Raw genomic sequence first — 15,283 nt, forward strand, 5'->3', positions numbered from 1 at the left:
GTGGCCGTGTCAGCTGTCCGTGCCGTGTGAGTGTGTGTGTGTGTGTGTGTGTGTGTGTGTGTGTGTGTGTGTGTGTTAACAGCATCGTCTCTGGTTGTGTTTGTGTGCATTTTTGGTGTGTGTTGCCGCATATCTGTCTCTGTGGGGCTTGTGTAACGTATATTCGTCTGTATATGTATACGCTCTACATGGGTCTATTGTGTGTATGTGTGTTTCTCCATGTGTAGTGTACATGTATTAGCTATCCACCACTTCTCACTTTCTCCTTCCACCCCTTTCAAGACCTGTTTGACGGTTAGGACTTAGGTTTAAGTTAGGTTAAGACTAATGGTTAAGGTTAGGCATTTGTTTTGGATGGTTAAGGTTAGGGTAAGGGGCTTTGGATTAAACCAATATTCATTCTCGGCACCCATTGCGAATAATCCTGACTTTGAAAATTCTTGTGTAGATGTGGGATTCAGAGATTGGTAGACCGCTGGTATTACAAAAAATTGGTGATATGTGTATATACTGTAGGTGATGCACTAAAGTCTTTTCAGCAACTAAAAGAAGAGTTTAAGCTTTCTCAAACTCAATTTTATCGTTACTTTTAAACTCAATTTCATATTACAAAAGTGGTAGTAAGCTGAATATTCTTGATAGTCTCGTAATACGAAAGGCTAAGGGGCTAAAGGGAATACATTATGTCGATGAGTGTCCTCACAGAGATAGCCATACAAACATGTGTGTGTGTGTGTGTGTGTGTGTGTGTGTGTGTGTGTTTATTCAGTTTAATGGGGTCTTCTGCTGTCTCAGCTGCTGCGTCTCCTCAGCTGTGAGGGGTAACGGTCGGGGCTGATGGCGGCAGTGGCGGCGGCGCTGCTGCTGCTGCTGCTGGGTGGTGGTGGTGGTGGTGGTGGAGACACGTGCCATCGGGGTCACAGTCCGCAGCAGAGCAGTGGCAGGATTAGAGCCCGGCCCCAGGATTAGGGGCCCCTGTTAACAACCGCAGTAACCCACCCATCAAACACACACACGGCCCTGTTGAGGGGCCCTGGGGAGCCCCCCCCCCTCTGTGGGCGAGCGTCTGTCAGTCTCCCATTAACTGGCTCCAGTGCTGCTGCTGTGTGTGTGTGTGTGTGTGTGTGTGTGAGGGGGTTGACTGGTGATAAGACGCGTCTCAACTCGCATAATAATTCAGTTTTATTACAACATGCAGAGATGGACTCCATGCAGTACTCGACCCCAGTGCTTGAGTTACAAGTAAAAGTAGCTCAGTCGACATGTTACTCGAGTAAGAGTAAAAAAGTACTTGCTTTTAAAGGTACTTAAGTATCCAAAAGTACATGCTTTTAAATTTACTTTAAGTAAAAGTAAGAGTAAGAGTAAATTTCTTATTTTTCACATCAATGAATCGCTATATTTTTTTCTAAATTAATTTAAGGAGCTTTTAACTCTTGTTTCTGAGAACTAACTCTTTGAAAGCAGCTGCACTGAGGTGCTGCTTTTAGGGGTTAGGGGTTTCCTTCTTTGACAAACACAGCTTGTGTCCAATAGGATTTTAGAAAAAAAAAAGAGCAGACCTGAAAGTAACGAGTACTTTTCAGCCTTCCTAGAAATAAACTCAAGTAAAAGTAAAAAATATTTGTCTTGGAAATGTATTCAAGTAAGAGTAATAAGTACCAAAGAAATCTAATACTCAAGTAAAGTACAAATCCTCTGGATATGTACAGTACTCAAGTAAATTGACTCTGTTACTGTCCACCACTGACAACATGGGTCTTATTTTTATAGTTTTACCCATCATCAGTCATGTCGGTGTGTGAGCTGACGATGTAAATACAAACCCAGATTTTGGCAAAAAGAAGATTGTACGGACAGAGGAGAAGAACAGAGTCTAATAAATATTTGTAAATTCTCGATGGTAGATTTTTCAGTCCAAACAGTCACAAAAGTGAAAGTATAAAAGAGTCTGGCTTCTACAAACAAGACAATGATCCAAAGAAAATATCAAAATCCACCATCAAGTACTTTTTACAAACAGAAGCTGAAGCTTTTGGATCGACCCTCACAGATCTCTGAACCTGAACATCACTGAGGCATCTGTGGGTGGATCTACAAATAATATCTGCACTTGTAGTGATCTGAAGGAAAAGGAGGGAGAAAATCCATAAATAAAGAAATAGATAGAATCTCAGTTGCAATAACTGACAGAGCCGTAGGATAGTATGCAAAAAGAACATCATATTGCAGTATGTGATTGCAATTTCAACTCAAATTGGTCAAATTCACTTTTCATTTTCACTTAAAGATAAAAAATTTGTGAATCTAATACCAAAACAAACATGTCCCTTTACATCATAAGAATATGATTTGTTGTTCAGTGTGTCTCTGTAATAACACAATTTTATCTTTTGTCAATAAAACAAAAGCTGCAGGTCTTCTAATTTGGATGTTGCATTTAACCATATTGTACTTTTGATGACACTGTTTTATTTATTTTTTATTTTAATGTTTATTTAACAGGGACGATACAACATTGCCACAGAAAATGTGATGCATATAAGACGTCTAGCTTCAGCTAATTTGCAGTCTTTGTCCCCGGTCAGGCTTTAGAATAGCATAAAATATACTGAATACAATAAATGCAATGATACAAATACAGTAGATTATACAGTGAATAGGTACCATGAATAAATAAACACAGCTGCAGTTATACATTTCAGATTAAAACACAAGTTAAATTTAACATTAAACATTAGTAAAGTGCTGTATTGACAATGACTTGAGAGAAGTTAATGTTCACAATTCTGCTGCTGCTTGAGCCAATGTTTAACTTTCACACAAAACTGTGAATTAATCGTTTTAGCAATCCGGCGTTTTTCAGAATAAAACGGGGCCAGTTGCGTTTCTTTTCTCTCTTTTTTTCTCTCTGTGCTATACAGTAGAAAACACCAGAGTGAAAGTGGACTGGAGGTGAAAACGCTGCAAAAGAAATGCACTTTAGAATAGAAATGTACAAGTGTGGATGCAGCCTGAGAGGAGAAATGAGAAACGATCTGTGACAAAAGGTTTTCAGACCATTTTTGGCTGTGGGATGTTGCAGTACAGTGTCATTACCTCAAACTGTTGTGATGTTTCCTCGTTCCCACGTCTCCACAGCACTTTACACTGTGTGTGGAGTACTGTGTTTTCTCTCAGAGCTGATAGAAAACCGACTGGAAAGGAAGCGGTTAATTCGTTTTACAAAAGCCTGTGAGAACCTGTAGCAGCGAGTTGCCCTGTGACCATCGGCTCGTGTCAGTCTGTCGTTTCTTCGATGAGGCTTTAAACACCGGAGGCCGATTATAATTGACAGCTGTCAATCACAGCGAGGCCTGAGGTCTCTGCAGCTCGATAATCACACAAGCGTCCTGCCGCCATTTTGCCGTTTATTTTATTTTTTTTAATTTTTTTTTTCGCTGCTTGAAGAGACGTTGAAGTGTCAGGTGGGACTCAAACCCGGCCAAGATCTCGTCTCCCTCTCTCTTTCCCACTTCAGCTCTGAGGTTCAGGGGTTTGTGTGATTTCAAGATGGATGGAAGCGATGAGAGATGATGGGAAGGAAATGAAAAGCAACACCAAAAAAAAAGAAAAACTGTTTGGAGACTGAGTGGAGTGGGAGAGAAAGCAGAGATGAGATGAAACAAAAGGATGTATGGAGCAGGGTGTGTAATTTCACAGAGAGAGGTTGAAGGAGGGTGTTGGGGGGGGGGGCAGCGAGAAAAGACGGACCAGAGAGGGAACGACCGTTTAGAGGGAGATGGAGAAACGTGGCTGCAATTTCCAGCAGAGTGACGGAGGATAAATGGGCCATGGGAGATTGAAAAGGAAGAAGGTCGTTGATTGTTGGCCTCCTTCAAAATAAACCCACTACGTCGATTTAACACCTCGTGATCCTTCCACACATCCCCACTCCCACCCAACCCCCCAACTGCCTGAAAACCAAAAAAAAAAAAAGAAGAAGAAAGGAGAAGAAGAAAGGAAAAGGAGAGCGCAACAAAAGCGCACGATCTTTAATTTCGGGCCTCAGCTGTGTGTGTTTTTGTTTGTCTGCGTTTCTCTGGGTTTTTAATTTCAGTTTGGCTCAGGACGATTAGAGCGCTGCATCAAACTGTGATTGAGTGTGTACACACATGCAAACACAAACCACACATCTGGTTTGCTTCATCACATCCAAACACACACACACACACACGCATGCATGCATACACACACTGGACATGTGTTACACAATGTGTACACTCACCCTTACGTATAAATGTCCTTTACACAGAGAGAAGTGACTGCAGAGCTGCAGCGATTCGTCAATGAATCGATCAGTTGTTGTATATTTTCAAGCAGAAAAGCGAAAATCGAGCTCATTGCAGGATGTGAAATAGAAACATTACCTTCTCCTTCTGTCTCCTAATTGGGTTTAATTAGATTTTTGGCTCCAGGATAAAGTGCTTTAATTAACCAGACAATGAATCATCGGATTAATCAACAAAAATATTTGTTCATCATCACAACACTTCCTGATATAATAACATTACATAACACTGCCCCTCAGGCTGAATTACATATTAGTTATTACGGAGCTTTTGTTATGGACCTATTGTGTTGTGTAGTTGCAACGTAGCTGAGCTGCACCTCAGAAAGTTCCCACATGTTGGTGCTGTAGCGTGGTGGAGACTAGTGTGAGGTCTGCAGAGGCAGCGAGGAGCGAAGACGACATGAAAACCAGCTCCATTAAATCAGATCAGTGTCAATTCGCTGAAACTCCTTTTTCAAATGCAATAATCAGTGAAGAGACAGCAACACCACATCCCTTATTTTTAGAGATTTAGCAGCTGCTGTGGTGATATTATCAAAGAAATATGTATTAATGTTGATATATAATTACAGAATGACAATATATTTAATTATAATGTGTATATATAGTAACAAAATAACCTGATTGCGTATGATACACTAGGTTTTGATTCAGCTATAACCCACACAACCAAGTCTCAACCCTCCATCTGTCCTTGGAAGTCGTCCATGCATAGTATCACATGTAGCTTACTCACACTGTATGTAAAACACTTACATGTGTTACATGTCACAACAATAAAACCTGTCACCTGTTTTAATCTTTACGGCTGATCCCGGTGCAGCTGTTGCGATGTAAAATAACAGACACAGCAGGGGTTAATGAAAAAAACAAAAAAAGAAAGAAGGAGAGAGCAGCAACACACACACACACACACATGCACACGCCGCTAAAGCGTTTGTGTGTTTACCGAGTAAACACAATCAGTGTGGAGAGCAGGGACTGGTGAGGCTGCAGCAGAGGCCTGCAGGCAGACAGTAACCCAATCTGAGAGAGGGAGAGATGAGGAGGGAGAGATGGAGAGAGGGAGGGAGAGATGAGGAGGGAGAGAGAGAGACAATAAGTTGGAAGCACAGTGTTGATTTGAAAAAACAGAAAGATGAGCCTCTGAGCCCCCCGAGGTAACAGACACCAGGCTTTGTCTCCTTCTATAAATATCATTCCTCATTCTCCCTGTCGTTCTCTGTGTCTCTCTCTCTCTCTGTTTCTCTTTCCATCTCTTCCTCTGGCTCACTCTCCGCTCCTCCTCCTCCCCCTCCTTCATCCTCTTCCCTCCCCTCTTTATTGTCTCCCCTGTTGTTCTCCTTCATTTTCCTCCCTCCCTCTTGTTGGCTGGAGCTCTCCCTCATTACCTGCTGCCCTTTCTTTCTTTCTTTCTTTCTTTCTCCTCCCTCCATGGTTATATCCGTCTTCTTCCTCGTCTTTCTTCATGTTGAACCTCGACACTTATTGTGACAGTGTGAAGAAATTCATTTCTGCAGTGACGTTCAGGAGAAAACTGAGCTGAATCTGAATCCTATATATATAAATATCCTATAAATAAACAGTAAACTCAGCTGATTCTTCGATGCATCAACAGAACAGAATATATAAACATGAACTATATTTGTTCCTCATCTACATTTTGTCACAATAGAGGAAACTCTCAGTCCTCTAATGCTCATACAGCATAGTGGTTGTATTGTATTGTATATCGTCTTTTAACAAACAGTCTCTATCTGCAGCCACAGAGACTTGGAAAGAGACACAGTCATGTTTTTAGAAAATGTACTTATAAGCTGCCAGAGATTATTGTTTTCCAGGAGGAAAAAAAAATAGGCAAATACAAAATATTCAATAAGACATTTTTTCAACAGCTCTGGAAGTCGGTTCGTCGTAAACAGCGTAAAAAGCTGCTAAGTACCCGAAGTTTGCACTGAATTAGAGCTGCAGCAATTAGACGCTGATGAGTAAAGCTTTTAGTTTCTGTCACTTTTCAAGCAATAAAGGAAAAAAAAAAAAAAGAAAAAGGACAAGAACATGTTTCTTCCAGCTTGATTTGATGTGTTTCTTTGGTGATTATGTCAGTTAATGGACTGTAAGGAAAAGAAATAACAGCAGACGTCACTTTAAGGCTTTTTGGGAAATTATGATTATGATAAAGCCGGTTCGTATTTCTTAGAATATACAATGAAATCAGGTGAGATAAAATCATTCTGAGGCCAAAACTTTTAAGTTTAACATTGCAAATTTACAAAAAATGTTTTGCTCTTCCAGCCTTATGAAGTGTAGAGATGTGTTTTCTTCCTTGTTATAAAAATAACACAAATTTTCAAGTTATTTTCTTGCAAATTTGAGGCTTTGTGAAGTCAGAGTATCCAAGTTTCTCTTCGCATAAATCTGCAATTTTCCATTTAACAAATCTGAGTTTTAAACTTGGATATTCACCCCCACCCTTCGTTATGTTTGTACCTATAATGTCCCAAATACCCTGTTGTACATCAATGGAGAAGAATGAGCAGATTAATCAATAGATAAATCAATAATGACTGTAATTGTTACTTCTCGTCTCAACGTCTCTAATTGCTCTTGTTTATATGATAATTAAATCAAGTTAGAAAAGTTAAGGCATAAATTAAAGTTTCAGAATAGTTTCACAGTGAAGGAAAAAAAAGCTTTTTTAATATCCAAACACTGTTTATATTCATCAAACTTCCTAAAACTCAGTTATGGTGATTTAAAAAAAAACAAAAAACAGAAACTGAATCAAACTGTCCAAAGAGACGACGAGTCGAGTCCCACTCAGTTTCTATTTCCACAGTCTTGGTCGTAGTGGTGGTACAGTAAGTCTACGAGGCGAAGCCCCGGCTGCCAAAGCAAATGTGGCGAGAATCGAATTAGCGAGCGTGACAACGGCGTGAAGAACGACCACTAATGCTGCACTGATACCAAACCCATTGATTAATCAGTGTGCAAAATCTGCAGCCATCTGATCTGCATTCCCAAAATGTTTCGTATTGTTGTATCTTGTTCTCTCTCTCTCTCTCCGTCTCTTTCCATCCATCCATCCCACTCCCCACATGCTCTACGCTCACTCACACACACACACGTACACACACACACATCCGTTATGTATCTCTAACTATAGTCAGACTCAAGGCGACTGACATTACTGGCATCGCATAGATCATTCACTGGTGCAGCTGCTTTTTCAGAGCGCGTACTGTTCAATCCTTTGGCCTTGCGCTGCCTCTCCCCTCCCACCCCTCCCTCTCTCTCTCTCCCTCTCCTTCTCTCACTCGCTCGTTGCCCCCCTCCCCTCCTCCTCCCCGCCCCCACTCCTCTTCCTCCCCTGTCCTCTCGCTGAGCTCTTCCAGAGGATGACTTCACGCTCTGGAAGAGAGCAGCAGCAGCAGCAGCAGCAGCAGCAGCAGCAAGAAAGAATATGGAAGCTACACTACGTTAGCATCTGAGATCTCACAACCAGCCAAAGCTCCCCAGCTGGAGAGCAGGGAGCAGGGAGGAGGAAGAGGAGGAGGTAGAGGAGGAGGAGGAGGAGTGGATAAAGGCTGCGAGAAAGAATTTGGAGGGAGGAAGTGAGAAGATTTGAGAGGCAGCGGACGAGGAGGAGGAGGAGAGGGAGGAAGAAGGAGGAAGAAGCAGAAGAAGCAGCGACAGGGAGGTTGAAAGTTTGATTTGCTCCGGCGATGGGGCCGTGCGCTGGCTCAGTGTGTGTGAGTGGGTCTGGTGAGGAAGAGGAGCTCAGTCTGGATTTAAGAGGATGACAGTTCAAGAGACGGGAGGAGAAGAAGAAGAAGAAGAAGAAGAAGAAGAAGGAGGAGGAGAGGGGAAAGAGCTTGGACTGACTGAGAGGAGAGAGAGGGAGGAGGAGGAAGAGGAGGACAGCTGAGCTACAGACAGCAGCAGCAGCGTCAGTGGATACACATGTTGCTGTGATGACTCGCGCTGCCGCCACCACCTTCCTGCCCGCGTTCGAACGCACAACTGGATCTAACAATGACTCTTCTGCTCCCGTTGTTGTTGTTGGAGTGTGACGGCTCAGATCACAGTAGTAGAGAGAAGCAGCAGCAGCAGCAGCAGCAGCAGCAGCAGCAGCTCTGGACTGAGATGAGACTGAGTGGAGCAGCTCTCGTCGCTCCGTGGGTGTGATTGGACGAGCTCGCTGATTGTTTTTTTGTTTTTGGGGTTGTTTGGTTTTGTTTTGTTTTTTGTTTTTTTTTGCAAAAGAAAGACGTGTTGAAAATCGTTTCGCCGCTTTTTTTTCCTGAGGTTGGTGGGTTACACTCAGTGAGTATTGATCCTGATGTGTGTTTGTGAATGTGATGACAGGAAGAGGAGGAAGAGGAGGAGGAGGCAGGTTCACCTTCTCATTCTTTGACCTGCAACTTTTCTCGTTCAAAGTGTTTTTTTAGCTGCAGTGTCTCGGTGTCGACAGGAGCCAAATATAAACGTGAACCTGTGGTGACTCTTTCAGAAACGTGGATGAGACAAATGACTCCGTAAAACACTGAATTCATTCATTCAAATTCTGTTTTTCGAGGCTTTGATGAACTTCCCATCGACGGTTGTTCATGACAGTTTTGTAGGAGATGTTTCACTTTGATAAAGCTTTGTCTGCTATTTCTAATAACTCATATTATAGTTTGGGATTACTGACAAAATTGTAATATAAAGTAGATAAAGTCATTGTCTTAGTCAGTGATCGTAAACCTGATTGTTCCTACCAGGCGTACTTTAACTGGTACGACTGTAAAAAGAAGAGGAAAAAAACTTGCATTAAAGAAAGAAATCGCCTGAAGACGTGGATGTTAAAGGATAATTTCTAGTGTCTCCATATAATGTGCAATAATAGAAGATTTTTTTATTCTCTGATTAGAGCTAATCTGCTTCTTTTAAGGCAATTAGCCTTTAATTTGTTTTCTATGACTTATGTGCTTGAACTCGTTGAGGAAGTCTCTCAGCGATTTTTATGTGTGAGGTTGTTTGAGGTGAATCTGCAGCTGAATTTGACGTTTTTAATAAATGAATTTCATGATTTTTTACATGTGATTTACATTTAAAACACAAAATATGAATCGAGAGTTAAACAACCTTCAAACTCGAGTGTCTTCTTCGCTGTATAGGATGTTACTCTTGACCTCTGACCTCCCTGAGGAGCCTCCATAGCTACTTTTTGTTAAACCACACATGCCACAAAGGTGTCGCTATTATTTCTTTTGAGTGGATTTTGCTTATTCTTGCTGTATTTTCCTTTCAGCCCGAGCGAGCATCATCTTTTTTTTTTTTCTTTTTTTTTCTGCTGAGCGTGTCTTTCTTTCATGTCAGCGCCTCGCAGCCGCAGCAGGTACTTCAGTACGTTGTGGAAGGTTTCGGTCGATCGCCACGAACCACATAACTGGCTCTTCGCCGTCGCTTTTCCTTCCTTATTACAGAGAAATGTGGAGGATTGAAGAAAGCTCTGATGGGCTTTTTTTTTTTTCTGTTCTCTTTTCTTTTTCCGTCCTTGTTGTGTCTCTCTCTCTCTCTCTCCCTCCCGCTCTCTCTGCTCGTGCAGCAGCAGGTGGGCAACAGGACAAGACTGAAATGATCTGTGCTTTTTCAGCCGGTTGTTGAAAGTGACAGAGTGCAGGGGTTTTTCCACATCCACTCAGCCCGTCTGGTCTTTCTCCCCCCACACTGCGCTTATTTTCCATCAGATTTGGCCTTTTTTTTTTTTTTTGTACTTGATAACATTCCCTCTTTTCATACTTTTGTAAACACAAAACAAAAGAACAACACAAATTCATCTCTTCTAATTCTTTCCTCTCCTTCTGCAGGTACACAGGAAGATCCGGGAGGACTCGGACATGGCCCAGGACTCGCTGCAGTGCCTGGCCCAGCTGGCCTCCATGCACGGGCCCGTCTTCCCCGACGAGAGCGCCCAGGTGTCCTACCTGGCTCACCTGGTCGAGGGCCTGCTGAGCATGATCAACGGGTAGGTGTCACGGCTGCAAAACAAACAACCTACGGTACACTGGTTTCATATAACAACAGTAACAGGTTTTGGAAACAGAAACTGCACTGAAAAAACTCAAAATCTTACCAAGAATATTTGTCTTATTTCTAGTCAAAATGTCATTTGTAGTCAAAACAAATCAAATTATACTCAAAATAAGACTTGTCACATAAAAAATGTGCTTGTTTTTAGACACTTTTTACTTATTTCAAGTCTATTTTCGCTTGAAATAAGTAGAAAAATCTGATTGTGGAGGAAGTTTTTCTTTCTTATTACAAGCACAAAAAACTTGCTTTCAATGGCAGATTTTTCTACTTCTTTCAAGTGAAAATGATCTAAAAAACAAGTTCATTTTTAGGTGATGAGTCTTATTTAAAGTGGAAAGAGATTAGTTTTCACTAGAAATGAGACATTTTGACAAGAACAATATTCTTGGAAAGATTTTGAGTTTTTGCAGTGTGAATCATGTTGAATCTCTTCTCTTTATCAGATCGTTTTTGTTGTTTCCGTGGTGTAGGAAAGATGAAGAAATCTGTTTTTATTTCACGCAGCGCTGCAACAAAAACACATCTCAACTGTTTTGTGTGTGTAACCAAAACAGACCAATTACCAGACAGCCCGCATCATCATACTGACACTGGAATAAACTACAGTAAAATAAACAAAAACCTGAACCTAAACCAGTGAGACTTTAACGTACTTAGAGGGTTTGAGAGTCTCTGCTGCTCTGTGACATTCATTTACCTGGTTATTATCACTCTTTTTTTTTTTTAATTAATAACTTTATTTTACCTGATAATAACTACTTATACTGCACATTTCAAAACAGGAGCAAGGCAAGTGCAGCAGAGACACAAAAGAAAACTAAAAAACCGAATTAAAAACTACAAAAATTGCTTTGTGTTTTTATAGCTGCTGCAACAACTTCACACTAAAAACTTAAACCACGATCCTGTTTGAACTTTATTCCCCTTTATGGAGCAAATATTAGATTTTTTTTTGCTCCAGTTGAAGCTGAACAACCCTCAAGTTGCCTCCACCTCGGTGCCAGGTGAAGCTTCAGAAACAACATATGGGACTAATTCAGATTGATGCCAATTGAAAGTGTTTCCCACAGGGACCAACACACACACACACATTTAATCAGTTTTCCCTTTTTTTTTTGCTTAAATGGTTCATACTGTGCTTGGATTAATTGGAAAAAACACTCCATGATTAAGTTGTCTGAATGCACACATTAAAATAAAGTGTTGCTGTTATTTAAGGAGGTGTAGGAATCACACAGACGGAGCGGGAGAGAGGAAAATTAGGTTTTAAAAAAATGTTTGAGGCGGCTCAGATGTGGATTGTGTCTTTCGTACGTTTAATTTAAACGTAATGCCAACCGTGAAACCTCAGCTTGTCCGTTTCAGCTGCATGAACCATAGCATACCATCCCAAAAAAAAAAAAAAGGCAGGATCAGTGAGCACAGCTGATTTTACATTATCCTTGGCTGCAGGCTCTGTGGGTTTTATCTTCCTCTGGTATCTCAAGGATTTTCATGTTTCTGTAATTCCAAGACTCAACAAAGTGATGGAGGCCAGCGAGTGTGACTCACACTGTGCCATTTCTACTTTATTTAGAGGAAGTAATTGCTTGTTGAGTCTTTTTCTTTTCCTTTTTTTTTTGTTAATGGTCTCTGATTTTAGCATCTGTTCACTCAAAAGGGAAGAGTTTGTCTTCCACTTCTTCCTCTGTTCTCTTAAACCAGGAACTTGTGTTTCCCAGAGGCGTCTAAAACAAAAATGTATGTGAAAGGAAAAAATGCATCAAATTATGTATTTAACCTCCTCACAGAGACGTTTTTAACCAGAGTGGAAAAAAAGATAAACACCAGCAGCCTTTTTCAAACCCTGGTAAATACATGTTTGTGTGTGGTTGTGTGTTTTTTAAGTGAATCAGCTCTAAAATCATTTAGTAGTTTTCGTCTCATCTAATATAGAGCTGCCTGACTCTGGTGATGAAACTGGTGTGGACTGTTTCACCAGTTCCAGCTGGAAGATGTGCAGAACATAATGAACATGAATCCAATAGAAACCCATTCAAAATAGAAGTTTTTAAAAGTGAATTTCTCTTAAAATAACTTGTCGTTTAGTGGAGAAGAATCCATCTGGTGTTGGAAGTGTTTTGACTCCTCATTGATTTTTTTTTTTTTTTCCTTGTAAATGGGATTTTTGGATCAATGTGAAGAAGATTTTCTGTGGCAGACGTTCTCATCTGGTTCCTTTATTCATTATTCATGGTTTTCTTACTTCATTGTGATAAATATTGGCATCACGGTTAAATTACACACAATGTGAATCCATATGAAACAGTATCTATATATGGTTCATTTAGATTAGAGCATGTTTAACCCTTTATAGGACTCTCATTTTAATAGTTAGAAATTAAAAATGTCAACCCTGGTCCAGTATTGGAGGGTATTAGAAGAGTTTTCTTTACTTTATTATTTTAATTATTCGGAAATCTTGACAAATCGAGGTCAATGAAGTTAACATATATGGTTCTTCCCCCTTTGAAAGTCATAATTTCCCCAAAATGTTTAAAAAAGATGTGGAAAAACACATGGAAAAAGTTAAAAGAATATTTATTATTAAATAAAAATGTGCAAAAATCATTAATTATAAACCTTAATACTAAACTTCAACTTAAATAACTTGTTTTATTTGTCAAAAATAAGTTTACGAATGTGATCACTTTAACAATTTAAAACAACAAAACATCAATCAAAGAGCTTCTACTGAGAAAAATACAGATGAGATGATACAAATTGAAAGATAGGAATTGAAAACTTAAACAGAAACAAGTAGCCTAAGTATGAAACTTAACTTTTTATAAAAAAAATTCTAGATGAGGCATCTAAAAATGTTTTACAATAAAAAACAAAAGCAGAATTTAAAATACAGACACATAAAAACTCCAAAAGGCACAAATACACCAGAAAACCACTGAAACAACGGAGATATTATAACATAATTAAACTGGTTTATTAATAATGACAGTATTTCTTCCAGGATATTCTAATGAATGTAGAAAAAACTGAAAGAATATAAATATATTATGAACATATAACATGGATGTAACGTGAAAGCATCAGTTTCCCTTGTGATCACCACGTGAGCCTGTGGTCTAAAAATATATTTTTAACTGGTGATCCGGTGGAAGTGGACAGAGTCGCTCGGTGGCCTGTCAACATTTAGAAAGGGAAAAAAAAAAAGACTTGGTTAGCTCATCCTCTCGTTTCAGCGTCACTGCGTCTTCATTACTCATAAAGCAACAGATGCATCAAAATGCCAATAAGGGGTTTCCACTAGAATAAACTGTGTGTTCAGCTCAATTTGTTTTGCTCACTAAGCAGGACTGAACCTGGGTGTTCTCCGTCTCCGCAGAGGAAATCAAGGGTTTTTTATCCCCGAGGCCAATTTTCCTATTTCTGTTTGTTCCATCTTTTTCCACTGTGTGACTTTTCCCTGTCACTTTGTGCACTAGTGGACTGGTGTCATTTTGGACCCATGAGTCAAGAGTCTGTAATCAGAGCTTCCAATCAGATGTTAGCTCATGTCCAGCGGGAATAACGCGTAACCAGAGTGACTTCAGCCTCAAGATTAGATTGAACTACAAGATAAGAGTTATGATGACACTGTGTTTGAGCTGCTGTGGACAGATGTGCAGACTCGAGTGTTGTCTGTGTAAATACAGACCATTTACCATTTACCATTGTGATCTCGTTCTGAAAAAGAAATGTTATAAGTTAGTCGTGCAGCGCTCGCAGGCAAGCAGGCAGGCAGGCGGCTCTTTGGAGGCTATTGATTGTTTCTGTGTCTGTGTGTGCTGCAGGGGAATCGGCAGAGTGCGTTTTGGGGCTTCAGGAAGATGCATTAGAAGAGATTACTGCTCTGTTTTTAGCAGCAGGATGAGGCAGCAGTTACCTAGAGAGGTGAGGACAGGTTCAGGCTCTGAGAACATGAAAACTGAAAAAATAGAACAAAGCATCTTCCACCAGCTGATTGTGTTTTATTCTTAAAAATATAGAACATTTACAATAACATTTAAAATGTGCAAATACATATTCCTGTCCATTGATGAAAGCTACATAATTAAAGGGATAGTTCAACATTTTGGCAAATTGGCCCATTGCCATAATCCCTATAGTTTTAGCAGTAGGTTTGTTACCTTTAATTGTTGGTGCAAGCTATTTTTAGAACGGCGGAGCAGAGCCGCAAGCTGCTCAGAGCTACGCTACGGAGGCTCATGGGATTTCTTGGTTTCCCTCATCAAACTCATCAGACAAATACACAATCCAACAACTCCAAAACGCTCTGGTGGACAAGTTGTGACCTGCACATTCACCACGCTATGAGATATTAACAGAACGTTACCAGACAGAGTTGTTTTAGAGGTAAATACAGAGACTGCTTGATGAAAAACTGTCACCGACGGGAACGTGCATCAGCAGTTTTGCTTGAATTTACCTCTAAAACAGCTTCTAAAACTATAGGGATTATGGCAATGGGCCAATTTGCCAAAATGTTGGACTATGCCTTTAATAGATGAGAATAAATGCTTCTAGTTACTGATCATCTGTGGCTTGCGACCAAGACAAAACCTGAGATAAAACCACGTCTCTGATAAAACAAGCGTCATCTGCAGTGCAGCCAATAATGATCGGTAATATCTGATCTAGATGATTGGTATTGGTGTCATCTTCAAAAAAAACAAAAAACATCATCAGAGGGCCTCTCTAGTCCAAGAGGACATCTTGTCTGGTTCAGCCAACAGTCAAAACCAGTGACTCAGTAGATTGCATTAAACAGAAAGTGCTTGTAAAAAATTATGTAATGATAAATTGATTATCAATGATTTGTTTCAGCTCCAG

The 15,283-nt window shown here is 40.2% G+C and overlaps 1 protein-coding gene across 1 annotated transcript in view; it reads left to right on the forward strand.

Annotated features, from left to right (window-relative positions):
• xpo4 (exportin 4) overlaps positions 1-15,283 on the forward strand; it is a gene marked incomplete at its 5' end in the record, with an annotated part of 79,877 nt that overhangs the window by 36,336 nt on the left and 28,258 nt on the right. The window contains one exon of the mRNA XM_083997150.1: positions 10,189-10,346. Coding sequence (XP_083853276.1) covers positions 10,189-10,346 — 158 coding nt within the window. The remainder of the gene's footprint in view (positions 1-10,188; positions 10,347-15,283) is intronic.

This window comes from Trachurus trachurus (genome assembly GCF_905171665.1).
Source record: "Trachurus trachurus genome assembly, chromosome: 21".
NCBI classification, from domain to species: domain Eukaryota; kingdom Metazoa; phylum Chordata; class Actinopteri; order Carangiformes; family Carangidae; genus Trachurus; species Trachurus trachurus.